Source organism: Streptopelia decaocto, assembly GCF_964273445.1.
Source record: "Streptopelia decaocto genome assembly, chromosome: 3".
Lineage (NCBI taxonomy): Eukaryota > Metazoa > Chordata > Aves > Columbiformes > Columbidae > Streptopelia > Streptopelia decaocto.
In genome coordinates, this window is record NC_138656.1 from 47,291,237 (window position 1) to 47,318,591 (window position 27,355).

The 27,355-nt window shown below is 39.1% G+C and overlaps 1 protein-coding gene across 5 annotated transcripts; it reads left to right on the forward strand.

Moving 5' to 3' along the window:
• On the forward strand, nt 1-27,355 carry RNASET2 (ribonuclease T2). 5 transcript variants are annotated; one of them, XM_082050110.1, is made up of 10 exons: nt 1-293; nt 5,013-5,117; nt 7,634-7,700; nt 13,520-13,575; nt 14,498-14,555; nt 15,336-15,406; nt 19,422-19,535; nt 21,418-21,463; nt 21,609-21,683; nt 24,123-27,355. In XM_082050110.1, exons 2-10 carry the CDS (start codon nt 5,029-5,031, stop codon nt 24,312-24,314), a joined length of 768 nt encoding a protein of 255 aa, XP_081906236.1. In that variant the 5' UTR covers nt 1-293; nt 5,013-5,028; the 3' UTR covers nt 24,315-27,355. The 5 variants fall into 5 exon arrangements, with proteins under 5 accessions (XP_081906236.1, XP_081906238.1, XP_081906235.1 ...); XM_082050112.1 differs by lacking the exon at nt 1-293 and adding an exon at nt 393-537; XM_082050109.1 differs by lacking the exon at nt 1-293 and adding an exon at nt 512-646.

Sequence of the window (27,355 nt, forward strand, 5' to 3'; positions counted from 1 at the left end):
CTTACTGGACTTGCTTTAGTCAACAGTCTCCTATTTGAATAGGTTACTTAAAATACGGACTGTCCTTATTGCACTCCTGAAGACCTCTGTGCTGCACAAGTTTTCAACAGGAATTCCAAGTAATTAAAACCTACAGTATGCTAAAGAAGAACCAACCAAATCATTAGGATGAGCAAAACCATGCACGTCAATGGTTTCCTCTGCGGTCACCCAGCGTTTCTGCCTTACCCCCGCACACCCGGGCCTGCTCCCCGGGGGAACGTGTCTCCAGCGGCGTCCGGCCTCGACTAGGGGTAAGCCGAGGAGCGCCGTTGCCCCCCGAGCCCATGGGGCAGGGGATCCGTGGCGGCGGCGAGGCGCCGGGCAGGCCGCGGGACACCGCCGGGCAGGCCGCGGGACACCGCCGCGCAGCCGCTACCGGAGGGAGGCGGGACCGGCGCCTTACAACCTTGCGGGAAGGCGGCCCTGCCGCGCTGGGTCACGACGCTGCTCCGCCCCTCCTGCCCGCAGGTTCCTCCGAGGCGGGGGCTGTGCGAGGTCAGGTCTGCCGGGAGCCTGTCGGTGCTCGGTGCTGCGCCCGGCCCTGGAGAGGGGCCCGGGCCCCGGGGGAACCCCTGTGGGGCAGGCCGGGAGGCGTGGGCGGAAGGTAACGCGGGGCCGGCGGGTGCCGGTCCGGGCCCGGTCGGGTCCAGCAGCGGCGGGCTGAGTCGAGGCGAGGTCTCGAGTCCAGGGCAGCGGAGGTCAGGTCTGAAAGTCTCTGCTCCCGCGTCCCGGCTGTTCCCTCTTCCACCTCCTGACCCGCCGGTGGCTGAGCTGCGCTGGCAGCTGCCGCGCAGGAGGAAGCCAGCGCTCGGCCTGTCTGAGGTGTTTCTGTGTTAAGCTTTGTTGCCTGTTGCCTCCAGTGAGATTCCTGCCTTGCACAAAGCTAGGTGGGATTTGCAGGACTGGTAAAGGCTCAAATAGTATCGTTTTCATTTATTATGCCTTAAATTCCCTGTGAAGCAAATCAAAAGTCAGCCAAACAAATTGCAGCATTTCTCAGAGCTGGAAAAACTCTGTTTACAGTTTGTATGCCTGTCATCAGCTTTTGCATCCTCTTGTCATTTACAGGCATTCCACTTAGGTTCTCTGCTCTGTTGCATTCTTTATGGTTTATAAGAGTACCCTTGTAATATACTGTGATGATTGTGTATCTGGAGCAAGCAACTTATATTGTCAGGAAGTTAAATCTTACAACACTGTGCTAAAAGTAGAGCAGCACAGTGGGGTGTGTGTGAGGAAAGTGAGGTGCCGCCTTGCCCAAGACTTCCCCAGGAAAGCAGTGCAAGGACAGCTTGTAGCACAGCACCGAGCTCCTGCCAGGCTTGCCCTAAAACCGCTGCTGGGCAAGTTCTGCTTTGAGTTGTACTTTGTGAGAGAAGTTGTGAGAAAGCTCAGCTAAAAAACTTGCTGTGTCAGTGGACGTGAGTATTGCATCTGAAAATCTTGAAGGTCCTTTTTGTAGTTTATTCAGCACTCAGGCATGAAACGAATGGGTTAGCTGGGAGCCGGCTGTGGAGATAGAAGTTGCTGAAGCTAAGAACATTGTTATGAATTAAACTAATGCTTCTGGCCCACGGTTTTGTAACTTGGCTGTCTAACTCGTTGTGGCAGAGGTAGAGTGCACTGTTTTGTGTGAGATGGCACCTAAACCCGGGTGTTTGGTTTTTTTGTGCTTTTAGATGCCAGGCCGGCTGCCCAAAGTCTCATCTCTGGCTATTGTTGCCAACACTTAAGTGCGTGTAGGCTGTGCTGGTAGCAGTGGGAGTCCTCTCTCTAATGTTTAAGTGCTGTTCTGCACCCTCTTTCTGTTCTCCTAGTCTATGAACTAATATGTAAGCCAGGAAATTTTATATAAATTTATATAAGTGTGGGGTTTATTAGTGAAGATAGTTGTTAAAAGCAAAAAATTAAAATAAGGCAGTAAAATACAGTTAACTAATTGCTAGTGTCCAAAAGAAGCATGTGCTATGTCAGCAGCCCTCGCAAGATGGTACATTAGAATTCAAATAATAGTAAATGTGTTAAAGATTACATCACTATTTTTTACAAGTTCTCCGTAGTGCTTTATAAGCCTGGGCAAGTAGTTTTGATACCAACATTGAACTGTCTTAACACAGCTGAAAGGGACCTTGTCCTGACTTGGTTACTGGGACACACATGTGTTGTGCATTTGCATCCAGGCATAGTAAACCAAGAGTCATCCCAAACCTATTTGTATTCTTCGGAATTATATCTCTGAGAATGAGTTGATAGCCTAGTTTCAAGTAATTATGATGTACCTGTACTGGTTTCATGTAAGTTTTCTTCATGATGAAGTCTTTTGGAACAAATGACTTTATTTATAACCAACTTTCATAATATTAAATTCCCATTTCTTCTTACTGGAGTACAATTGGTGTAAAATTTGTTAATATCTTCTTTCTCATATTTGTAGAATTAGTAATCCAGTGTAATTTTTAGTAAATGGAAGCATTTTTAAATTTAAAATTAGATGTGTTTCATACGTCTTAGTTGTTAATGCAGTTTTAATTTGGATGTGTATTTTCTCAAATGTGCATCACTGGGATGCTTTTCAGGTGAGACTGATGCACTTTTTACCTCCCACCATCAGCGTCACAGATGAATTAAAGGTCAGCTTGAGTAAATCCGTGAGTCTGTCATTATAGTGCCATGATAGCTGCAATTTTGGCTTCTAAGCTAGATCTTACAGAGAGTTTATGTATTGTTTATCCACGGAAAAAATGTAATTTGTTACAGATCGGAGGCTTTTAGATCTGCTCACTGTCTCTGTTGTCCCTATGTCCTGGTTCCGTGGTGCAAAGCAATATGCAGAATAAATCAGTACATTACGCTGTTCCAATCGGAGCATTTTTTGCAGTCTCCCTCTGTCTCTGGTCATTATTTGATCAAATGTAGGAGTCCATTGAGAACGGGAGATAATTGCCTTTATGTTTTTTTGCAACTTAGTCACTGGAAGAAAACTGTTTCTTTTTGCCTGTCATCTTAAGCCATACCAGTTTGCAAAATAAATACCATAATGCTTGCTGGCTTATTTTCCTTCCATAACCTACTTCCTTTAGAGATTTTTTTTCCAGACCCTTGTACAGTATAGCCTTTTTTTTTGGTGATGTGTGACATTATTGTCTCTTAAGTGGTACTTTGTCCTCTCTGGAAAAATGTGCTTTTTACAGGTAGGGAAGAATCTTACAGTAAGACTTCTTACATCTCAGTGTTTATCTTGGGTAGATAGTTTATCATTGCAGAAAAATAAAGTCTTGCTTGGTTGGTTCTCAGTTGAAAACAACAGTAGACGCAATCATAAGCACATCTAAAAGGCAGAACTCCTGGGATAATTTGGTGCCCAACAGTTTATTATTTATTTGTGTTTTTTATGTTTTGTATGTTACATGAAAATATCAATTTCTTTAATACTGAAGATACACATCTTGCTTTAGCTAGCTTTTGATAAGGATTTGTTCTACATTATCAATTGCTTTTGTGTACAAGTAGCACGCTCCAAATTATTTGAAATTTTTTGTGCTCATCTTGCCCTGTGAGTGAAAATGCTTGAGGCCTTTTTTAAGGAGCAAGATCAGAAAATTAACAGTTGCCAACCAAGTAATATCTTCTGTTAGGCCAAGCTGTTTACCTTGGGAATATATCCATTATGAATTAGGGAGACATTAACATATGAAATAGAAGGATAGCTTAAAGCCTACAGTTTCTTCACAACTCAGCCAAACCCTGCGATAAATGTAGCTGGTTAACTGCTACTGTTGTTGCCCAAACCTCTCACCAGTTTAGAAATTTTGACGGGTTTTGCGGCTGGGAGGCTACCTCCTGTGTACGTCAGCTCTGCCGCTGCATTTGTGGGACTGAGGGTACAGTTTCTGGAGGGGCTGCGAGTGGAGCCCAGAGCCACACCACGGTGGTGGGAAAGTGGGCTCTTGTTTATAACGAGCTATAGATCAGTATGGCACTGAATTTGCTGAAGTTAGCCTTTGTGGCTGAATCAGCAGCGTCTTTGCTGGTCTCAAAACAGGCTGTTGTAAGAAAGGATTAATTTTAAAACCTTCACAGAGAAAAGGACATGACTTGTGTAGTGAGCGATCTTAGAAGAGGCACACAGGTTACATGCAGCGCCTCTACTTGCAGTGCTTGTTTTAGGGTTCTCAAAGTGAGAATGTTGGAAAGTAGGTTTATTGAGGCATTAATAATTGCATGCAAATACATGCCTATGCATCTATTTCTGACATCTAGGAGGTACTGTTTGAAAAGCTGTGGTGTGGCTGGTGGGTACAGGAGGCAGCTGGGGTTTTTTGACCTGTGCCAACTGAAAGTCCTGTTGGTGAAAGTTAAGTTTATTTGTTTTATTTCTCTCCCTTGCTTTCTAGGGTTCACGGGGTAGTAGGCAGACTGTGCATGGTTTTGTAGGGGCGGTCACAGGTTTATAACAAGAACAGAAACTAATCTGGTTTTAGCAGCTATTTTTTTTAATGTCAGTTTAGTAGTCAGCTGGCATTTACAGAGAATTTCATCCTTGGACATCATAATTCACTTCCAGTGAGTTTCTAATATCAGCCTTGGTGAATCCTTGTTAAGCTCAAAGTTTCTTTAATTAATCACTTTGAGCACTTAAACTGAACACAAGCAGAGTGTTACAGTACATAAGGTATGGCTGTATAGAAAGTTCATGTATTTATTGGAGAGTGGCTCTGTTGGGACTGTGTGCAAGTAAAGAAAAAAAAGAAAGTCATCCTTGTTGCCTTTAGTTTATGAAAATTAGCATACAAGCTGTGGAATCAGACACAGCTGAGAAAGAGATCCTCATTTTACCCACAGTTGTAAATCTAGTCTGGAGCTGATACTAGCTGCTGGTTTTGAGATAGTTGTGTTTTTCTGCATTTTAACGCTTGTAATTTAGTACATTGGATAAGTAACAGATTTCTTCTTTTGACACCTTTTTACAGCTCTTTGATTAACAAAATGAAGCCTGCGAAGCTGCAGTACTGGATTCTGGGCTGGTTTTCTATGGCATTATGTTGCTGGTGTATTTCAGATAAATTCCCTCAAGGGTAAGTGATGCTTTAAAAAGAAATCTCTGACAGTTATTTCTTACATGCAGAGCATAATAGTTTAACTTCTAATGAGTGTAAATTTTCTTATTTTATTATGTACTATTTTTAATATGTTATTCTTCCCTGAGGTGGTTGGTAAAATGAGGCGTCTACATTAACAGGAGTGGAGGTCATGCCTAAGAAAAGCTTTCCATTGATTAATATGACAGCATGAAAAAAAAGGGAAAACTAACATTCATTGCACTTAAAAACTTTGCAGTCTTGCTTTAAATGAATCATTTAGACTTTTGATGCAGTAATGACAAAAATCAGAAATAATTCTGGGATCTATAATAAAAAAACTGGCATCATCCCTAAGGCATGAACTGCACCATTAACACTGTGTACCTCTTTTTATACCCTTTTTTTTTTTTCCTTGATATTTTCTCAGCTCAAATAATTTCAAATTCCCTTTCTTATAGAATCCCGACTGGGGCTGGATCAGTGCCACGTGGCCTTTTGGTGGTTGTTGCCCTTGGCAAAATCTGGGTTTGAATACCAATGGGCCATGGGGCAGCCCATACCCCAAATCACAGCCTTCTGTGGTAAAGGCATAAATTCTGATTGCATTATATTAGGAAATAAAGTTTTCTCCTCCCTTTCAGTGTTTTGGCAAGAGGATGGTTAAGGGTGCTCAGTTCAGTGCTGAACTTCATATAATGGCTACATTGCAGCTTTTCTGGAGCCCCCAGGTCTTGGGCTGTGCATTGGTTGTCTTGGCAGTGGAGGCAGCTCTAGAGGCACAGTGCCCAACTGCACAGGGCAGGGTAACTGAGATCCAAAAAGGGGTACTTCAGTATAGGTATTGAAAATGGCTTTCCTTGGATTCCAGTTCTGAGTTGAAGTTTCTAAAACTTGCTGTATTTAATAAGCAAAATTTTCTGACCTGTCCTTAGCCAAAAAGTGTGTTTTAGGAGAACTTGTTTTGGCATGATTGTTGTTGCAGAAGTTCAGCTGCTCTTTCAGATACAGATGAAAGATGGTATTTTTCTAAGCAAAGTGGGCTTGTTTGTTTGTTTTTAAGCAAGGAATCTAACTGCTTTACAATATTGGGCAATTCTTCTATTCAGGTTTCCACAGCAGCAGTAAAGACCAGATAGAACTGTTAATATTTTTCACTGTGGCTATACCTGATCTGTACCAGAGGTATTCTGCTAAATTATTTTAAAACCACAGAGAGAGGTGAATGTTTAAGAGAAAATGTGCCCATTGCAAACTAGCAAAACTAGAGGAAAAAACTGGGAAGTGGTGTAACATGGGAGTATCCGTACTTCCTCAAGTTGAGAAGAATTAGCCTTCTCATATATTTTTTAATATAACCTCTGGCAAGCAGTAACAAAGGACATGTGGCTATTAACTTCCAGAGAATAACAATTTATTTTGACAGTACTACGTACAGTGGTGTCAGTTGGAACAATTTACGGTTCTGTTTCTTTTTATTAGGTTTTTCCCACTTGCTGTTCTATTTATTTACTCAGTGCAGTTGCTTAATAGCTAAACATATCTGCTATAGTGTCTGAACCAACAGTTTTTTTATCTCCTTCTAGTTTATCCAGAGCAAGCCTGTTACAAATTGTTGGAAAATGCCTCTGTAAAAGTGGCAAAGACGTGGTATAGGCTTCCAACACTTTTTGAACAAATTTGTTAAGCTTTTATTTTTCTCCTCTGCACAGGAATAAGATAGGACTGATCCCTCTGTTAGTTATAGATCTCTTTATTCTAAGACTTTGAAACACAGGTGCTTTTATAAAATATGGAATATTCTTTTTTTAGTTCTTCCTTAGGTAACCTTAAAACTGTATCACAGTTTACTTGTTAAATGTTTACAAATGACTTAATTTATAGTAAGCATTTTAAAAATATGGTGTTTGAATTACATGTCTGTAAAATGATAAAATCAGCATTTTTGAGATTTATGGTGTTTACTTTTTATTCTAAAATGTTGGAGACGCTTGGAAGATCAAATTGCATCTCCTGCAGTGTCAACTACACTGCTTGTGGTTGGTTGTAGTCTTTCTTTTTAGAAGAGTAATTACAGTTTCAAGAATGTTGTATATTTTCTTTTCAGTTAATATACCCATCAGGTAGAATTAGAAGATTCTTAACATCCTAAACAAATATTTTGGTTTTTTATTATTGTTGTAAAAGCTTGCTAGCAAGCGCTATCCTAAACATAAATCAGAACATGTTTCTTCCATATTTAAGAAATGGAAAGCATAGGGAGATAGGATGCCAGGAATTGTGTTTGTTTAACAGTAGGGGAGGTATTGGCAGGTTTCTAAATATGTTATTTCTATGTGAGTTGTTAGTTTGGTCCTGCTGTGTGTGGAGTTCTCAAGTACTGTGATAGAAGCTATAAACAACCACCAGCTCTAAAATCAATGTGTTATACCAGTAAGCATTGTGCTGTTGGCTGAAGGTGTTGCACTTTTTAAAATGCCTGAGGAAAAATAGATTTGTCTGTCTTTCTTCAGTGACAACCAGCCTCATACCTGGAAGAAGCTGTTTCTTGCTCATCACTGGCCAGTGACTGTATGCAAGGTGAGATTTTTGTGGTTTTTTTCTCTTTTATCCTGACAAAAGTAACCTTGGACAAAAAATGTTTTAAAACAGAATGAACAAAGCCCATCAAGCATTTAATCTTGCTAATGCCCTTATATCTTTGTAAAGGCTTTTGCTGATCTTGGTGCAATTCTTGCCTCTTCCCTGTGCTTCAGAGTAGCAGTAAACAAGACAGGGTTGTGGTGTGTTACAGATATAATAGTCAGTGTAGAACATACTGTACACTAACCCTTAATTGCTTGTTATATATTTTCTGACGTCTTGTTAGTTGTAAATTTAATCCTAGACTTTCACCAGACTGTAAGGAGACTTGCCTGCCTTGTCTGACTGAAGACAGCAGATTAGTACTTCAACATCTGCTGTACAACAGATTTTAGCTTTGTAATGTTGGCACCAATGTTTTAACAAGTCATCAAATACAGATTCAGTCAGGAAAAAAAGAGCCATAAAGCTTTTATGGCAGGTATCTCTGAGCATTTCTGGTTGGAGGGGTGGGAACCAAAACTGAACCGGAACTTCCAACGTATGCCTGTCAAAAGCACAGCTAAGAGATGTACAACTTATGCCTGTTTTGCTATTAAATACTTACTACCATCTGATAAGTAGAACATTTTTCTTGTGCTGAAAATACTCCAAGGCCTCTTAGTATACAGCCAAGTTAAAAATATTATGTGCTTCAAAATGGAACATGTGATCAGATTTACGGACACAAGGATAAAGAAATCTGTGGGTAATAAAGAAGCTTCAGTTTCAGGCAAATGTCTTTGGAGCCAGAAAGGTCCCAATTCTGGTTACAATATTAGAGTCTCTTTTTTGTATGCTTTAGGTACTTTTTGTATTTCTCATTACTTCTTTTTCTGGAAATACATATAAAAGCAGTAGCAGCAAAAGTCACATACTGCCTGATTTTTGAGGAAATGTAGATGTACTTTAGTTAGTTAAATGTGGAGGGGAAGTATCAGTAACAAAACTCAGGTGTGGTTGATGAACTGAGACCAAAGAGTGGCAACAGTTATGTTTTTTATTCATTTGCCTGATTTTGAAGGGAAATAAGGGTAGATTTGATGCAATTTGTGTCTGATTTTCTGTGGAGCAAACATCACTGTTAGTGACTTCAAGCAGAGATGTTTGTGTTCAGGAGTTTGTAGTGCTTGGCAGGAGCGGGTGTTCATAGTCAGCAGCCATGAAAACCCCTGCTTACATGTATGAGTTGCAAACAATTAAAAAACCAAACCAAAACAAAACCAAAACCACAGACACACAAACCAACCAACCAAAAAAACCCTACCAACCAGTTTTCCTACTGTATATTCATACTGGCTACTACTTTTAATTCCAGGGCAGTGAAACTGGCAGTAAACTGACAAATTACATTTATAGCTTTAATTATTACCTTAAATAACCTTTATAAACTTACAGTGAAATTGTAATGAATAATTGATGATATTAAGCATCAGAAAATTTAGGCTTTCTTAAACTTGTGATCTTCTGTATTAAGATGTGGAAAGAAGCATTCCAAAGGAGTAAAGAAAAAGTGAAATGAAAATCACATTAAGTGACTTTTTGCCCAGTTTCACATTACTGAGTCATATGAAGAAACAGAATCTCAACAGTACTCCCGTAACAGCTTTCTTTTTGCTAATGTTAGTGTAAGAAGAGTTCCCAAATTCAGCTGTGGGCTTTTTTTAGATTCTTCTTCATGTTCAGTGTATTTATATATGATTGCTATGTTATTTCAGTGAGGAAATGTTTTTGATGTCATTCTTCAGTTTAAAACTGTGGATATGGTGTTGAAAGGAAAAATAACTAGGTGAAGGAAACTGCAAATCTCATTATATCATTTATGTAAAAAAAGTTTGAGACACTACTTTGTGCAAGTCCTTACTAGTTTATGCTTCCTATGTAAAGGAACCTGATTATATTAATAGGCTAATTTGCTACATGCTGTGTTCTTGTTAGGTGTGTGGATGACCTACATCTTAATTTGCCTATCTATGTGCAAAACTTTTTTCAGGCTTTTGAAGGCCTGAAGGGCCTTTGTTAAAATGTAGTGGGCACAGTTCAGCATGCCAGAAATTTGAGAATACACATCTCCCAGCTCTTCCTGTGCTTTCAACTGTATGTGTTGAGCTGGTGCTTTTTAATACTGAGTGTGATCAGCACAATTAAACTGGGAAGTGTTTTGTAATCATACCTTCTAAACTAACTTATTGAAATAAACCAGTGAGTATCATGGAAGCAATAATAACCCCATGGCTTAACTACTGGCTGCTGCAGTGTAAGGAGGAAGAGAGATCTTTTTCTTCATCATATGATTAGAAATTCCGGTGCTGTATAATTGACCTACAGTGACTATGTCTTCTGCAAAGATATCCAAGCTAAATTCACAGACCTCAAGTGATTATATGAATGTTCCCATAATAAATTTTTCCTGCAGTGCAATTTATTTAACTCAATATGGCTGATTCATGTCACACTTTAACTTTCTGGTCACAAATTGATGTGTGTCCTGTTAGGTGGAAATAAGAGCAACTTAAGGGCAAGAAGAGGGACTTTCCCCCTCCCTTTTTATGGAGTTGTGAAGATCTTTATTTCAAGAACTTAAAAAGGGAAATAACATTGCAGTTTTTGCAATACTAAGATTGCAAAAAGATAGTCTTCTGTGGGTGTTTCCTGGTGAAAGGGGGAAAACCTGATGCAAGTTGGTAGGCTGTTCAGTTCCTTCTCTGTTGAGAATGGGAAGGATGATAAAGAAGTGGGTACTAAACACTGCTGTGATCTGCCTTTTACTGCACATACATGCTGATCAAATAAAAGAATTGAAGAAAGGACAACAGAATAGGCTGACGAACAGGGCAACCTGAATTGAAGTTTGAATATGGTGTTAAGCAACAGGTCTTTTTTTTTTTTTTTTTTTTTTAAATATGAGATAAAAGGTTTTCCTAATTTCAGGCTTTTGCAATAAGTTCATAGCAAAGGCTTAAGGAGTAATAGAAACACTTTTTCTTTTGGTAAAAATAGAAGTAGTCACATAATACAGAAGGAATTCAAGTGACTTAGGTGAGGGCAGTACACTGTTATGATCTAGCATTAGATCAGAAAGTTCCTTAGATAAAGGGATGCCTTTATTTCTTCGTTTGTATGTTAAGCCAGGTGTGTCAAAGTGAGTCCATCTCTTGACATATGCTATTTTGGAACAAGATAAAGTTGTTTCCTAAATGCCCATGTAACTCATAACTCTTAATCTATGCCTCTAACTTCTCTGTGAATAAGGTCTGATTTAGATGGTTTTGTGAGTCTTCTGTAAGAATAAACACATGAAAGGTTTTAGCTTATCAGCTCATGGTAGAGAGGTGTTCAACAAGTAAATTTATTTTATTTCCCTCCTCCCAGATTTTTTCAGCAGCCTTATAAATTTGTTTCGTTCATTGATTGGTTTTACCCCAGGGCAGAGGGGGAAGGAGAAAGGAATAATTGCAGACGGTTTGGGAGAGAGAAACTGAAGAGGTGAACACTCTCCACAGTTGTTATATATTTTTTAAAAAGAACACTGAAATTTTATATGAATTAAACAGATGGCCTACTTAAACATTGTGGTTGAAAGGGAGAGAAGGATTAAATTGAAGCTGACCTTTTATTTAAACTTGGGGTATATCTGTGTGATCCAGTAGCACCGCTCTCTCCTATGCACAAGCTGCTGCACCAGGGGATTTGTAACGCGGGCAGCTCTGCAGGTGATGCTTCTGTGACAGTTAGATGGCGTTTCACTTTCGGCATGTCAGAGGTAAAAGAGCTCCCGTGCTTCTAGCAGCCCTGTTTGTCCCATGTATCGCTGTTAAAAACATGCTCCTATCTCAGCATGGTGGGCACTGTAAAGGTTCAGTGGTGCTTTTCTCAGTGATGTAGATCATGTGTGGTTAATTTGGATTGGTTTGATTATCAGATTGCTTTAAAATGTGAGAAAACAATGTTATTTTTTCAAATTAGTAGAGATATAGAAGGCTTTCTGGGTTGCAATGCCTACTTACAAAAAAGCATTTGTAAGTGTTTCAAGTCAAGGTTGCCTGAGGTTGAATTAATCCTCCAGCAATCAGTATATGACAAACAGGAAGGCTGACAAGTGTTTTTGCAGAAGCAGCAGGGGTACCCAGCTTCTCAGGCTAGTGTTTGCTCATTTTATGATATTGATTTAAAATCGACATTGGAAAAATACTATGGCTAGAACTAAATCAGAGGATGGATGAAGCTGGCCATAGCATGCACAGAGTGAGCTACTGCGTTACAGGTTCCATTGAACTCGCATTTGTGCCAGCACACAGCAAAACACCGAGAGCCTGATGAAATGTGTAGAAGAAACTGCTCATAAGGTTAGTGCCATGATAGGGGAGAACTGATCCCAGATTTAAACGACTCTGGGCTTTCTTTGCTTGTGTCTGAGAGCTGCAGTGAAAGATTGGGTAAGGAGCACAGTTCCACTGTTGTGATCGTCCTCGGTTGAGCAAGCAGGTTAGTTGTCAGATTGTTTTCCAGGGGATGATGCATTAGCTGCTGGCTATTCATTTGCTGTAGTTCAGATAGATAGCTGAACCCTTTCAGCTCTACAAAGCCTGTGCCATGACAGGAGCAATATTGTTTAGTTGTTTGCAGTGTGTGTTTGTTGAAAATATTCCCTTCAGGAAAAAAGCTGTCGCTGGGTTTAATTGCTTCTATTATTGGTGGCAAGAGGGGAGAGGAAGGAAATGGGCAGAGAACTAGAAAGCCTTGCAGAGTTTGCAGTTTTGCTGCCACTGGCCTCTGGCACGTGAAAGGCAATTAGTGGGATTAAAGCTCTCTCTCTGCTCTTGTCTATGCTTTACGCTTGCTCTAGCATCCCATAAAGGCATGCTGGCATAATTAAGACTGGATGCAGAACCGAAAAGGAAAGCTATTATTATGGAGAAAGAAAGTCTGAGGAGCTTGTTATTTAATGGCGAAAAGTGTGTGTTAAAGAGAGCCATAATTATTAAGCAGAATAATCAGGGAAAATACAGTAATAGTATTCTGTGATTTGCGAATATGGATTTTTTCTGTTTTCTTCAGGAATATGTACTCTGCTCCAAGCAATAATTGTGTAGACTATTTCTCTTGCACTATCAAAAGTTTTGACTGTAGGTTTTTTTGTTGTTGTTGTAGGAATGTGTATAGTTTTTCTTCTTCTCTCCATTCCCTTGTATCTCAAGTCAAAATATTTAAAAATATATATTCTAACAATTTTACTTGGAATAAATAACCTATTGCATTTCTTTGTATTTTTCCCTTTTAATACAACAACAAAACTACTCCTGGATCCTTAAAGATGATTGTGTTCTTGTCTCATATTATAGATTATTTTGATAGTTTTTGCTTTAGTGGCTTTATACTCCTTGAAACAATCTGATGCTGAGAAAAAGAGAGCTGCCACTTGGAATATGATAAATGCATATTTAGCTCTATTCATTTAGCATGGGTCAGGTTACTTTCTGTTACCTCATAACCTGTTGTCTTCTTTTTACACTGCCTGTTCAAGATGCCCCCTGATAGTCACTTGATCTGCTTCAAAATTATAATGCCAATTGATCTCTGCTAAGTGGCACAATACATGACAGCTTCAAGTAACTGCAGTTCACCAGTTTCTGATTTGGGCAAGCAAAACTTCTCATGTCTCACTAGAACCTTGGACTACCAGTGAATGAGCTTTTATGTTTTCCTCTAAACCATTATAGCTGGACCCATATAACAAATATTCTGTAATTTTATTATTTTTTTTTTTTTTTCCACAGATGAGTGCTAATGATTGTCAAGACCCTCCAGACTACTGGACAATCCATGGACTGTGGTATGGTCATAGAATAATTGTATTTCAGCCTGGAACGGAAAATCAAGCTCTGTAGCAGGATGTTTAGTGCCTTCCTTTGAGGGTTTAATCTGTCTGTTTTTATGATTCCTTGAAGTGAAAGCCCTCATTTTGTTGGAAATGAAAACCCTATGGTTTGTTATAAAACTGAAATATACTTCTGTATCTCATGACTCACTGAACTCCTGAAATCTTCTTGCCACATGAGCATTTTATTTATAAATCTCCCTATAAGATCAGTTATGTTCTCAAACAGAAAGGGAAGTGTAATTGCCTCTCCTTTTTTGTCCCTGAGTACACAGAGTTTTTTAATGTCATGTGATTGCTTGTGGCTTTAAGGATCTTAACTCAGCACAAATATTGCAAAAGTACAGGAAAAACTTACTTTCTTCAAAGGAATCAGTTCACTGGAATTGGTGCTAGTGGTAGCAATTCAAAGATTTTCCTGACAAATGCAGGGAAAAATTCAGTACAGGAGTTTGCCAAGCTATGCATCCTGGAAAGATGAACAGCATTATGTCTACGTTTCCAGTGACTGTCTTGGTGATACTTGCAGAATCATCACCTGGTGCAGTGGTTCAGGAGGTCAGTGTCATTAGTGAGATCATATGCAAGACCCTTCCATATAATTTACTCCCCCAGTATGTCTTTCACAGAGAGTGGGAAGGACTGGAGGGCTTAATGAAGGGCCTCTGCATTGGAAATGTTTTGGCCATAATTAATGTCTTGAGTTTTTACTTATAAAATGCTGTAGATGCTGATGAGTTACTTGCATTTTTAAACAAATCCTCTAGCTATAATCTTGCATATTTAAAATTCAGACTAATGATATAAAATAGGTGCTGTTAGTTAGCATTAGTGAGTTAGGAGACATTTTTTTTTCACTCTTATTTTGCTTCCCTAGGCCTGACAAAGGTGAAGACTGTAACAGGACGTGGCATTTCAATGTCACCGAGATTAAGGTATTTATTTAAAACAAAAACGGTTGTACCAATCAGAGCTGAGTGCAATTACTTTTGCACATGCTATACACACAATTTGTAGTTTATAATGTATCAATATTAAAGTTTGCTGAGTGGTATGTTCTTTTAAGAACCCCACAAATTCATTAGGTGCTTCTGGTACTACTTGAAGTTGCAGTGCTTGTGATCATTAGCAGCTGTTACTGCTTGATTTTGTTGACATGTGGTTTGGCACATTCAGCCACATCCTCCTTAAAAAAGCCACAGTGGCAAAAAGTGCCTGTGAAAAAGAAGTTACAGTCAGTTGATGTTCTCTCTTCCATTTTCTACTGCAAAACCAGAACACTGAAAGTAAAATTGTTCAGAGTAGGTTTTTCTGTGTTTTCTCCCAGGCCATTAGTCCTTTATTATTATTATTATTTTCAATTAAAAATTTTTCCTTATTTCATTCAAATGTGTTGTAAGTGGGTATTGGAGGCTTGAACCAACAGATATGGAAAGCTACGTGGTTGAACCACTTCTGCAGGGACAGTTGAAAGAAAATCTTACTTTGAGGCGGTATTGGTACGTTGATATTTAGATAGTTGTACCCACCTATTACCTCTGACAACAGCATTTTCAGAATATCGGGGAAAGAGACCTTTTTCTGTGAGTAAATGTTTCAGTTGGGGATGTTTAAAGATGAGGCTTCTGTTCTAGAAAGTGTATCAATGTATGTAGATTGTGTAAGAAATAGCTTTTCGCCCCTGTAGGTGCATTTTTTAATTGTGGTATTTTTAGGATCTTATGTCAGACATGAGACACTATTGGCCTGATGTGCTTCATTCATCTCTGAATCGCACTCAATTCTGGTGAGTACAAAAAAACCTAAGTAGTATTTTGGATATTGCTTTATTAAAAATCTGAGTTAGTGATTCCTCAGGTGAGATGTTGTGCATGAGAAGCAGTGTTTAGGAGGCCATTGAAAGCAGTGTACCTTGTCAGTCTCACAAAATAAATCTGTTTTCTTGTTAGAACAACTGCCAAATGCAGCTGTTGAAGAGAGGCAGAGGTTCTGGAGAAATGAAACTTGCTGAAAGAGAGAGGGAGAGTGTGTCTCCTCCCTTTGCCCCCAGGGAGGAGAAGCAGCTGCTGTTGACACATGAAATCTGAATATCAGCAGCACTCCCAGGATGTCACAGCTCACTGCAGGAGCCACTCGCAGGCCTCATTTCCTCGCTAGATTCACTGTGTTGCTGGCTGTCAGGGGCTGTTCCTTTTGAGCTTCCTCACAGAGGAGGAAATGGAAAAATAGGATGCATTGGGTCATCCTAGCCACTTCTCTGCAGAATTCTCTCTTTTTACTTGTTTTCCTAACAGCCTAAAATTAGATCTGGAGATTTTAGATATCAATCTACTTGGCTTCTGGGAAAGGAAAAGGAGATTTTGATCTCTCCTGACAACAGTACTCTCTTCCTTCTCCATTTTTCTCTTTGCTTCTGAATAATCAGATATGTGGACCAAAGAGTTTGCACAGGCTTCAGTTCAAGTGCATTATTTTTAGCTAAAATCAGTGGCCATTCAAATTGATTTGCTGAGCCCTGAGTTGCATCAGCCAAGTTATGAATATGCAGTTTGTTCCTCCAGATCTTCAGTGAAAGTGGTAACACCAGGTAGGAAGCAGAGGACATAGCCAGAGGCTATGACATTTAAAGACATGTCAACTATAAGTGCCCATAAGTTTTCCTTTGGATTGGATGACTGTTTCCTCCCTGTGCCACTAAGGAAAAGCTTTGAAGGGAATGCACATCTCTTTTAGTCTTGTCCTTGCTCTACAGAAGACACTTGTCCTCAGAGTCTTAAACCGGTTCTACAAGTGTCTGATGGCAACCTAAACTTCAATTGTCCAAAGTGGTGGTTCTCACTTTTTCCACCTTCCACTCCTGTCTTTTTGTGCTGTGCCAGGGAGAGCATGACTGCTTCTTTCTGCGGTAGCACAACTTATGCCACCTGAAAACTGTACTTGGAATTAGAATAAGAAAAATACGTTGCAAATCTAGCACCTGCCATACCTTGACCACATACCTGTTCATAAAAAAAGGTGCATACCACTCCTTACCTACTAACAGGTATTTTGGTAGGCAGCAGGTACGAACAGATATGATCAAAACTTTTTCCCTTTTAGTTCAAGCCTAAGAAATAGGACTTTTTTCAGTACCTGGAAATATAATTGCAAATATTGTAAAAGCAATACAAAAGTCAGGGTATAACACTGTAACTAATATTTTGATTGACAGAGTAATTCACTCCCTTTCAGTGAGTTGACAAGTGCACTGTAACTGGCAGGTCTAACTGCAAGTTTTGTAAATGCAAAGTTTTAAGCCAACTGAAAGCCAGTACGATCCTGTTGTATGTCTCCCTTTAGTTAAAATACTGTACTTCAAAATTTGAAAAAAAAAAATCCCTATATTGTAAAATTCTGATACAGCAGAAATAAGAATTTGAAAGTAAAACTGACTATTTACAGTTTTCATTGTTGTAGCCTAGAGGCATCTTAATTGGTTAAAGAGTATGAGCAGTGACAAACAAAATGCATATAGAATATTGCATTGGGGTTTTTCCTAGATTACTATTGATGTATATTATGTTTCTTCCTGGTTTTACCTCTAATTGTGGCCCTGGCTTAAAAGGACAGGTAAGGAATCTTCCTGGTAATTTTAGCATGACTGCAGGTGCTTCTGTAAAGATAACTGCATATCTCTGCTCACCTTGTTAACTTAGGAACTGTGACAATTGCCACCCAAGAGCTTGAATTGGACAGGATAGACCACGTTAGTACCAGACAAAGGATTATGGATGCTTTGTATCTCAACATTTATTAACTGAAACCATCCCTTTTACAGTAGTTAATGTTTTGCACCAAATAGAAATTTCTAGACAAAGATACTTCCCTTCAGGATCAGTTTATATATGTGATACAGAAGGAACCAGGGTTTGGTCTGTGGGACAGCTGGGTGTCCCTAATCTTCTATATTTTGTGGGCAGCACCTGCAGCTGTGCTTTACAGACCTTCTTTGTTCCTACCCTAATAATAAGCTAGTTTGCAAGCTGGGTGGTTTCTATAATCCTTGAACCCACCTGATATGCTCCTGATGTTGTCTGTGACATGTCGCGGTTGAGACAGACAAACGACATAGACCAAATTCTTCCAGGATGAAAGTAGTAGATGCCATTTATTGTCACAAGTGCATTTTTATATAGTTTTACCCATTCATGTGTCTCTTTGCTATTGGTTACAAGTTACAGCAGTAACATCTCATTGGCTAATTTGGCTATCATCAACGTTAATCTTCTACTCCCTTCTCTCTCACGGGTATGCCTTAATATCTCTGGATACTGCTTTACTCCCATCTTTCTCACGGGTAGGCCTTAATATCTTTAAGGCTAATTTCTGTTCCCATGCCCTCCATCAGGGAATCCACGGACCCACTGTAGTCCCCCACAGTGACATCTGTGTGACTTTGTGGTTGGGGGAACTCTGTCCTTGTTGTATTTAACAGGAAGCAAAATCTCTTTGAGGTTCAGCTTCCTTTCCACATGGCTGTGTTGTACCAGTCTCGTTCCTTTGCATTTCTGCAGCCCCTTAAGACTTCATTTGTGGGACTTAGCTTTGAGGGTTGCAAGGGTAACATTTATTCATAACACCATAGAGAAGATGGTGAAGGACAAGTTGTATAGTGGAACCCAATCTAGTGCTGTAAGCCCCACTCCTGTGTGCCTGACAAAGTACTTGTGTCCTACAAGGAGGAAAAAATGTTCATCAAAGTTCTTGACAAGCAGCATGTGTGCTGGGTATGGGAGGTGCAGAAGGATGGGTGGCATTGATCAAAACAGGCAGCTGTGTTCTGTATCCCCATGCAACCCAGCTGTGAGCTGAGGCTCAAGTGGAATTACCTTGTCTTATTGTGGTCTAGGTGAAGAATAATGTGTCTCAGTGAATAACACTGAGGCATTAATTCTTTTGATTTCCAAACAGTTTCTGTTTTTTTCCCTGGTACCCGCAGCTCCATTATTTCCTAACTGCTTCAGTTTGCATTTAAATGGAAGAGGTGAAGTTTCATATGCCTGTGCTGAATGGTCAGGATTAGCTGTGTCTGCATCATTTTATTTTTTTTCATGTGGCTCTGCTGCAAAACCAAGTAGCACTGTCAAGAGTGTCATCTTAAAGTTTCAGTAATTGTTTTGTAGTGACTTTAAAGGAGTTCTTCATTCTGGAAGCTCACAGGACTGATTAAAAAAACTTAGGCCTGGTGTATTCTTGGCTTGGTGCAGCTGATGGTGCGTGGGCGCTGTCTGTGGGTAGCTTGGTGTATTTTCACGTGGGATCCCCACAGCCCCATTGCCTGGGCCCTGTGATCAGTGTGAACTGAATCAAACCACTCCAATGGCAGTTCCATATTAGGAAGAATACTTTTCTTGAGCACTACCAGATCTTTGGCCGTCTATTTCTGCCTTCTTTCTGGAAACAGCAGGACATTTAAATACAAGTACTACTGAAACCTTTAAAAGACACAGACAATGCTTACCGTTAGTTTTATACACATGTATGCATATACTCTCTGAAGAAAAGCTGTCATTCATTACTCTCCTGATAGGTCCAAAATCTCTTGGTAAATGAAAAAAACCTATAGCTGTGCTGTACTTGAAATGGTGGGAATGATCTTTCTTGGTTTTGCTTTTTGCATATGCAATATTATTTGAGTGTGTTGTTCTACTTCACACGTGTAGACTTTAAGATACTTCGTTCAAGTATATTGGCTAGCTTGTACAGCACATATATATGAAAATAATGTTTTCTAAAACTTAAATTTTGCTTTCATCCTATAGGAAACATGAGTGGGACAAACATGGCACTTGTGCAACCACACTTCAGGCTCTTAATTCTCAGAAGAAATACTTTGGTAAAGCTTTAGAACTCTACAAGCACATTGATCTTAACAGGTACATAAATTAACTTGGTGGTCTGCCTCTTAATTCGAACAGTTTCTCAAAGTTTCAAATCTAGCCTAAAAATAAAAGTCTAAAAATCTGATGGCAGAGGGGAAAATAATATTAGTATAAATTAGCTTTAGTACTGGAGTTCAGAAGAAGGGTTGTCTACTCTGAGAAGCATGTCTTGTCACTTCAGAGTCTGGTAAGCCAGCAGCATTCTTCACAGCATCATTTTATACAATGTGAGCCAGTAAATTTGGAGAAGCTGTATCAGCTATATCTCCCTACCAAAAGCTGTAGTACCTTTAAACTTCTAAATCAAGTGACAAAAACCCCCAACCTTTTAAGTCATACGGAAGCCCAGACTCTTGTTTTTTATAAAAAAGAAACAGTGCTCTGCTCAGAGAAAAGGACAAGGTCAGGCATAATTGTGCAGAACATCCTGGGAAGAGGCTGAGAGGGAACAGCAAGAAAAGATTTCCTGAAGGATGGTGTTCAGTCACTGGAGGCAACCCTCTGTTGTCCATTCAGACAACCCCGATGTGACACATTTGCTTTGTCCTAGGGGCCGATTCCTCCTCATGGTTCCAAAGCCCTGGCCTTTCCAGATACAAAATCATGTTGGGAATGTTGTGGCTTGTCTGAGCACTGTGTGTACACATGCTGGCTGCAGGTGAAGGCCAGAAGGTCAGAGTCCTTTCCTGATCAGTGCATGGTGTGGGTGGGAGAATGTTTGACTCAGATTTGTTGACCGTGAAACATCTCCCTGTATAAGACAACAGTATCTGAGAGAGAAAATAAATTCTTTGGTATCTAGAAACATATAAAAAAAAAAAAGAACAGGATTTTTAATTTTTTTTTGTTTATGTTCTATGAGTGTCTTGCCCAAGCAATGAAGTCTCATTCACTTTGCATATGCACAAAGGAAATAGGTCATTCTCCCATCCCACTTCCTATTTCTGTAGGTGTCTTGTAAAACTTAGTCAGATTTTTCAAGACACAGTCCTACATGTCATATGTAGTGTTAAAATTAATAATGTCTGATAAGTCAATTGCCTAAGTAACTGTGATGGTGTGACTAAAACATCTTACAGATGGCACAGTGACCCATTATGTGACTCTATATCAGTGTGTGTAACACTGAAAAAGAATAGAGACTGAAACACATTGAAATTAATTGCTCAGAGCATAATCTCCATTGTAAAAATGAACATAATTAAATTAATTTTTACTGAAAAGAATTAAGACGGATAATGTTCTCATTGTACTTCATTTATACTTGAATGAGAAAAAGTACTTAGTGATTAAAAGATTGTTTCCCAAAAGGAAATTATTAAAAAGAGGACATTATGCAGGCTTCTGTAAGAATGACAGAACATCATCTATTTTATTAACTTCTTTATATCGAGTCTCAATTGACTATGACAAACAGCTGGACATTTAGTCAACTGGGTTTAATCTCCCCTGTGCAGAACCTGACCTCAGAATGGCTGAGCAGAATTAGCACTTGTGGATTAAATCCTGCAAGATGCTGAACATTCCCACTCCTTACAGAAGAAATGGGGACTTAAGAGACTCAGCACCTCTTAGGTCCTGAGTCTTGTTGTCAACTTAGAAGTGTGGCCTTCCCTCAGGAAGACTTTAAAGACTCAGCTCCCTCATCTGCTCTAGAGGCGTTGGAAAGGGTTCTTCCTGACCCTGCTGAGCTAGATGGGAAGTGGCCTTTCAGAAAAAGGGAACTTCTCCTACGCCTGGCAGAGGATGGAACACAAGTTTCCCTTGCTCCCCATTGCTGTAATGCTCGCCAGGTTCTCACTGTCAGTTTAACTAATGATTATGCAGTTATGCCTGCATATAGGAAACATGGAAAAATGTTTTATCTTTGTTTCAGCTGTCTCCTGAAAGCTGGGATAAAACCAAGCAGTTCCTATTACCGGGTAAGTGGCAGTCTTTTATAAAATGAATCATGTGCGTGTACTTAAGGTTGTGCTTTATGTAAAAGTTTTAGTGAACTTAAGTGTGGGAGCTGTTGGAACGTTTGCTAGTGACTTACCAATTTATGTAAGCTTTTTAATTTTTCAGATGACTGACATAAAGGAAGCTCTTACAAAATTTTATGGCGTAACACCAAAGATCCAATGTCTTCTTCCAGAAGAGGTAAAAACCCCGCAACAAACACACATTCCCTAACCCCAAAAAATCGAAATACAAACAAAATATCAACTGAACAAAAAAAAATTCAAAAAGAGCACTTTTTTATCAAAAAACAAAAGCAAAAGTAGAGTGAAAAATCTTCAGCATGGTGAAACTTAAGTCTGGGTATTCCTTGTGTATACAGCTCTTTGCAGATTAGATTTTGCTCAGTTCTTGGAGCTGAGTTCATAAAAACATTGCTAACACACTGGCACTACTAAGTTCAGCTTATGCTAGTTACTATTGCCACAGCCTTTACTTAATGTAGAAATATTGGTAGTGGGGGAGGTGTCCATTTTATACCTAATAACTTTACTGTTATTACACTTACCTAGAAAGTGGGAGCACTGGGTTTTAAAGGTCTCTTTGTGTTAAAAGATTTGGACCTGCATCTCTTGCATGAATGCTGCAACCACCACACCGGAGGCATTGCTGTAGCTGAGTACTTTTCCCTGCTTCTGCCAAAGCTTAATTGCCATATAGCAAATTGCTAGAGCAAAGGAGAGTGAGCTGAATGGAGCCGGTGACTGTTGGCCTTGACAAGCGTACTGCCTGTCAACAGCCATCTTCTCTTCACTGGGCACAGCTTGTGTGTTCTGCATGAAGTTACTCAGTGGGCAGAATCCTTCAGAAATACAGCAGGTCAGAGGCTTGTCTCTAAGGTTGTTCTCAAAACCCTCTACCTAAAGAGGTACAGAAAGGCATTTTGAGCTTCACTGTAGTTCAAGATAACTATAGTCCTTCATTTTGAGCCAACAGTGTCTAAAATCTCCATTTCTTTCAGTTTTTCATTGCCAACAATTGTACTGTGAATCATGATGCAATGAAGAATGTGGTACACAGAGATGGTGTGTTATAGCATAAAATACAGGTCACCGTAGTGTTCTAAACAATTACATGGGTAGGCTGCATAGCTGGTTTTCCTTTTTCAGCTAGGTTACTCTGCTTTTATTCAAAAATAAACCAAAAAAAACAAAGCCACAAGATAGCTTTCCCTCTTACTAGTGGTTCCTTATTATCTCAGCTTGATAAAAGTGGTTTGTTACAAAACACTTGACGGAGTTATTGCCCATACACAGATGACAATTTTATGAAAACTTGCCAAGATACAGTTGCTGTTGGAGTTTAATAGTTTGTGTGTTATCAGCTCATTTGCTTTAGTAGTGCTCTGAGATTTTTATACTCAGATGTTTCTTCATGTGAAAAAGAATTCTAGGTTACAATTATTTTTGAAATGTTTTTACATTACTGTAAGCAACAAGGGAATATGAGTTGAATGTGGGTTGCACACTCACCCACCTCTTCATGTTGAAGAAGTACAGAGCTAACACAAACCCCAACTTCTGGCTCTGTTTGCTGTAGTTCTGCCATTGCTTTTAGTACAATTGGGATGCTGCTCAAATTAGGTGAAAGTAATATACAGTTTGAGTCTCCTGTGCTTAACGGCTGAAGCTAATAGAAAGGAAAAAGTACACCCCAGTTACTCAAAGCCTCATTGATGCCTGAAGTGCATTATGGGGATACTTTGCTGCTTAAAACATATTACATTCTTGCTGTGTTCTTAGAGTTCTTTGAAATAAAAAACACAAAAAAACCCCACCAAAAAAATGCAAAAAAAAAAAAAAAAAGGACCAAAAACCAAACCAAAAGCTGAGTCAAAAAAACCGAAACAACCAACCAAACCAAAACAGAAAAACTCCACCACAGTTACTTCTGTCCTGTACATGTATTTTTGTCCCGTTTAGTGGTTTTTCCATCTGCACTTCGTCACACCTGAGCATTTTGGGAAATATTTGTATAATGTTCTTACCCACATGAAAGGCTTCCATGCCTGCCTGCCTTACATGGCCAATATTTTTCTTCCTAGTTTGTCCTGTAGTCTGAAAGTGACATTTTTGCTACTTTTGACAGCTTACTTCTGTATTCTTTTCAGTAAAAGCTATTATAAAACCGAATTCCTTTTCTCCTTTTTCAAGAATTTTCTTTCCCTCAGTTCTTGTCCTACTACAAAAGAGTTGGTGAAAGGTGCTTTCGGGTCACACACACCTGTCAATATTCACAGAGTTCAGCCAGTGCTCATCATTAAGGTGAACAGCTTCTGTGTACTGTGCAGATTTGGTATATGCTAAAATAATCTGTATCACAGCATTCCATAATGAAACTTAGTATTTGGGCAGATTCCCCAAATTGTTACTGAATTACATTGTTAGAATGTGTTTCCTTGTCTGCTTGCTCCCTAAAGTATGTGCTGTAAGGTGTTCAGAATGGATGCCTCTGGTACCCGTCTCCTTCATATTTTTTAAGTGGCAAATATACAAATAAACACTACTGTATTCTATAGCTATATCAGTTTTTCAGATATATTTCCGTATTTTCTTCTGATCTCTTCCCTCATGTTTCTAGGGTGAAAAAGCACAAACAATTGGTCAGATTGAATTCTGCTTCACCAAAGAGTTTCAGCTGAGAAACTGCACGACGCTGAAGGGTGAATCTGACCCAATGCAGCATGCTATGAAGCTTGGAACCAAGGAGTTGTCTGTCTGCAGTGATACCCTCCCAACATATTATCCTTCAGAGGTCCAGGATCACAAATGAAGTCATAAGAGTTTGAAAAACTTTTTAAACAGCAGCAAAAAAAAAAAACAACCTTAAACATTATACCTTGGAAGGCAGTTTCAACTTCGGAATATGACAAAGCTCTGTATATTACAGGCATGCTGTGAAGATTTCTGCTGGAAAACACACTTCTTTTGCCATTCAAGAAGAATGGTCCTCATTGTAATATTAAATAGACAGGCTGAAGTATTGAATTATTGCATCAATATTGATAGGATCAGAATGTGATTTACAGTTTTGTCTGGACTTTTTGGCATGCTTGTAGTTTGAATCAATGTTCAAAGGAGAACTGTGACTTCTTAGTTTCACTTGCAGCTAGGTTTGCCACTTAAAACACTGGTTTTGGCCAGCAAGTCAGGGAAATTAAGTAATTCTTTGTTTTGAAAGGATGCCTGTCTCTGTTAGATGAGATGACAATTTCTTGAGAAGAAAATACTGTAAACAAAAACAACTTAGAGAACCACCTGGGGGTCCTTTCCCAGAAGTAATACCCATTGCTCTCCAGAAGTGTTGAACAGAGGCCCCATCCTCTGAAGCATTAAACCTTTCTTTACTCAGAGATCACGGTGGGCCAAGGATGGCAACTTTTGCATAACTTCTTAGTGAATGAAATAACATTCACCAGATTTTGGTACTTCTGCTAAAAGGACCCCAGAAAGACTGTATTTATAGCCTTACCTATTCTTTGATTTTGTTAGAGTAGCTGCATACAGTCTTGAAGAACAACCAGTCTTAGAATTTACTTGCTAGTATAGGAAAATGCTAGGCCCTAGAAATATGTTACTATTTTTTTGTTGTATTTGAACATTTAGCATTACCACACAAGTGTGACTCCACTTGTATTTAAAAATGAGATTGTCACATAATCACTTTGTTCAAAGAAACAGCTTTTTATAGGTGAAACAGTAATACTACAGGATTTTCAGTGAAAAGTACAAATGCTAGCAATAGTGCACATAGCCACAAAGCTGGATGTTTCTAAGGGGGACCAAATTTGGATGATGTCCTCTACACAGTGCTGTGTTGATATGTCTCAAATTGACTTTCAAAAATTAAGACAATTATGGCTCAAAGAACCATCTGTTAGAATAATATTACTGTGAAAACATGAAATGTGGTGTGAGGAACAAATTTGTTATGTCTTTTGGGGTTTAGAAACCATCCACATTTACTCTAATTTTTTACTTTCCCTGATTCTCTACTACCTTTCATTTAAGGCTGCATTACCTTGCCATTCCAGAATGCTGTCAGTTTTCTAGTCCTTTCCTTAGAATCTCAGATATGTATTTATTTTCACAGCTAAGAAATTAGTATGATCTACACTCTGTTGTATCTGTATTTCAGTAGAGCAAGGGCTTCTCTTTCAAAATTTGTCTTCTTCCCAAGGCAGGGAATATACTAATACTATACTAGAATATTAGTGGTAATCAGATACAGTGTTTTTATACTAGCCATGGCATGTTCAGTTCATGTTGAACATGACCAGAGGCATGACCAGAAGAATCACAGTTCTTCATTCCCCTATTTCTGCCATATTTTTCTAAGCAAGAAAAAGTAGGGAGACTGAATTAAAATGCATGAAAAGACTAGAATGTACTTGTCTTTTTGTGGAATCTTTTTGAGATCAGTAATATTTTTTTTTTTACTTGTAGTTACAAAAATTGTCTTAGCCTAAAGAAAACATTTCTCTGTAAAGGAGCAGCCCAAGGCTTACGTACTTTTTTAAACTCTCTCTCCTGCTCTTTCAAATAGTACTTAGATGGTGCATAGGTTTTGGGTGGACTACTTACATGAAAACAACTTAGAATGAATGTTAATTTACAATTCCCATCAGACTTCTTTTTTTTTTTAAAGAAGGAAGACTCACCTTTTTCTCAAAATTGTGCTAATTTTTTAATGGTTTGGATTTTTTTGTCCTGTGAAGTTGCTTGTTCTCCCTTCCAAAGTTCTGAGTGTGGTGCCATATTTTTGCTTGTTAAGCTAATCAGCAGTGAGGGAAGTGGAAACAGAGGTTGGTAAATACTATCAGAATGTCTCTCAGACATCTTGCTCAGTGCTTTTCAGTCACCAGTTTGGTAAAGAACACAGTCCTTAATTAGAACACTGGGTTTCCCAAAATCTCCCTATAAATTTTGCCACCTTGGATGAGCAGGTGCACTGTTAAAAATCCTGTGAAATCCACGGTGCTGTACTGCCAAATGAGTGAGTGTTGGGTTTGCCTGTTTCTCTGCAGTTGTTTTGTTTCCTTGGTCCTCTTCACAATTAGAAGAAAAGCTCAAAGTTGGAAGCAACGGTGGCTTTGAGACTTGCACAGACATGTGCTTAATGGAAGCTCAAATCAATAGCCTGCTTGTTTGTTTGGTTTTTTTTCTAATTGCACTATAAATTATATTTTCTTTTATAATGCCAAGTGATGCTTAGGGAAACAAATATACCGTATGAGTTCCTTTCAGTCCAAGTGTAATGCATTAATTTAAGCAAAGCCAACAACTGCAGATATGTACTTTACAAGAAGTGCCACAGACACTAAGAGCCTTCACAGTGTGAGGCTCAAAGGCAAAGCTGACTCTTGCCAGAGAGAGACTCAGCAGAGGCAGACAGGAGTCAGAACAGCCAGCCGCTGCAGTGGAGTAGATAGTGTGGCTTCCAGGTGTTTTTCAGCCTCATTTTCAAATGCAAGAAATGTGGGGGAGCTGATAAGTTTTAAAACTTTGATGAGAAAACTGGTGTAATCTGAAAAGAGAGGAAGGGAGGGAGACAGCAAAGGCAGCAGCATGCTGAACAATGGGCAACAACATGCTGCCCAGTAGAAAATGGCTGATGAATGTTAAGTCAAGGTTGACTAAAAATAATGTTACAGACTTTGAGGTCTTGCTTAAAGGGATACACCTGAGGTACTGCATTTACCTTAACAAAACCACACCTACATTCTTTTGATTTTGGCTACATTATCAGACATTAAATATTTTAATTTGCTATGATTAATTGATTAGTAGTAACAATAAAACACTATATATGAC

Excerpts from the sequence above, each read along its gene's own strand:
- RNASET2 (XM_082050110.1), top strand. The coding sequence starts at position 5,029 with ATGAAGCCTGCGAAGCTGCAGTACTGGATTCTGGGCTGGTTTTCTATG. Across the intron at positions 13,576-14,497 it reads TGGACAATCCATGGACTGTG|GCCTGACAAAGGTGAAGACT; the intron begins GTATGGTCATAG and ends TTGCTTCCCTAG. Across the intron at positions 15,407-19,421 it reads CTGAATCGCACTCAATTCTG|GAAACATGAGTGGGACAAAC; the intron begins GTGAGTACAAAA and ends TTCATCCTATAG.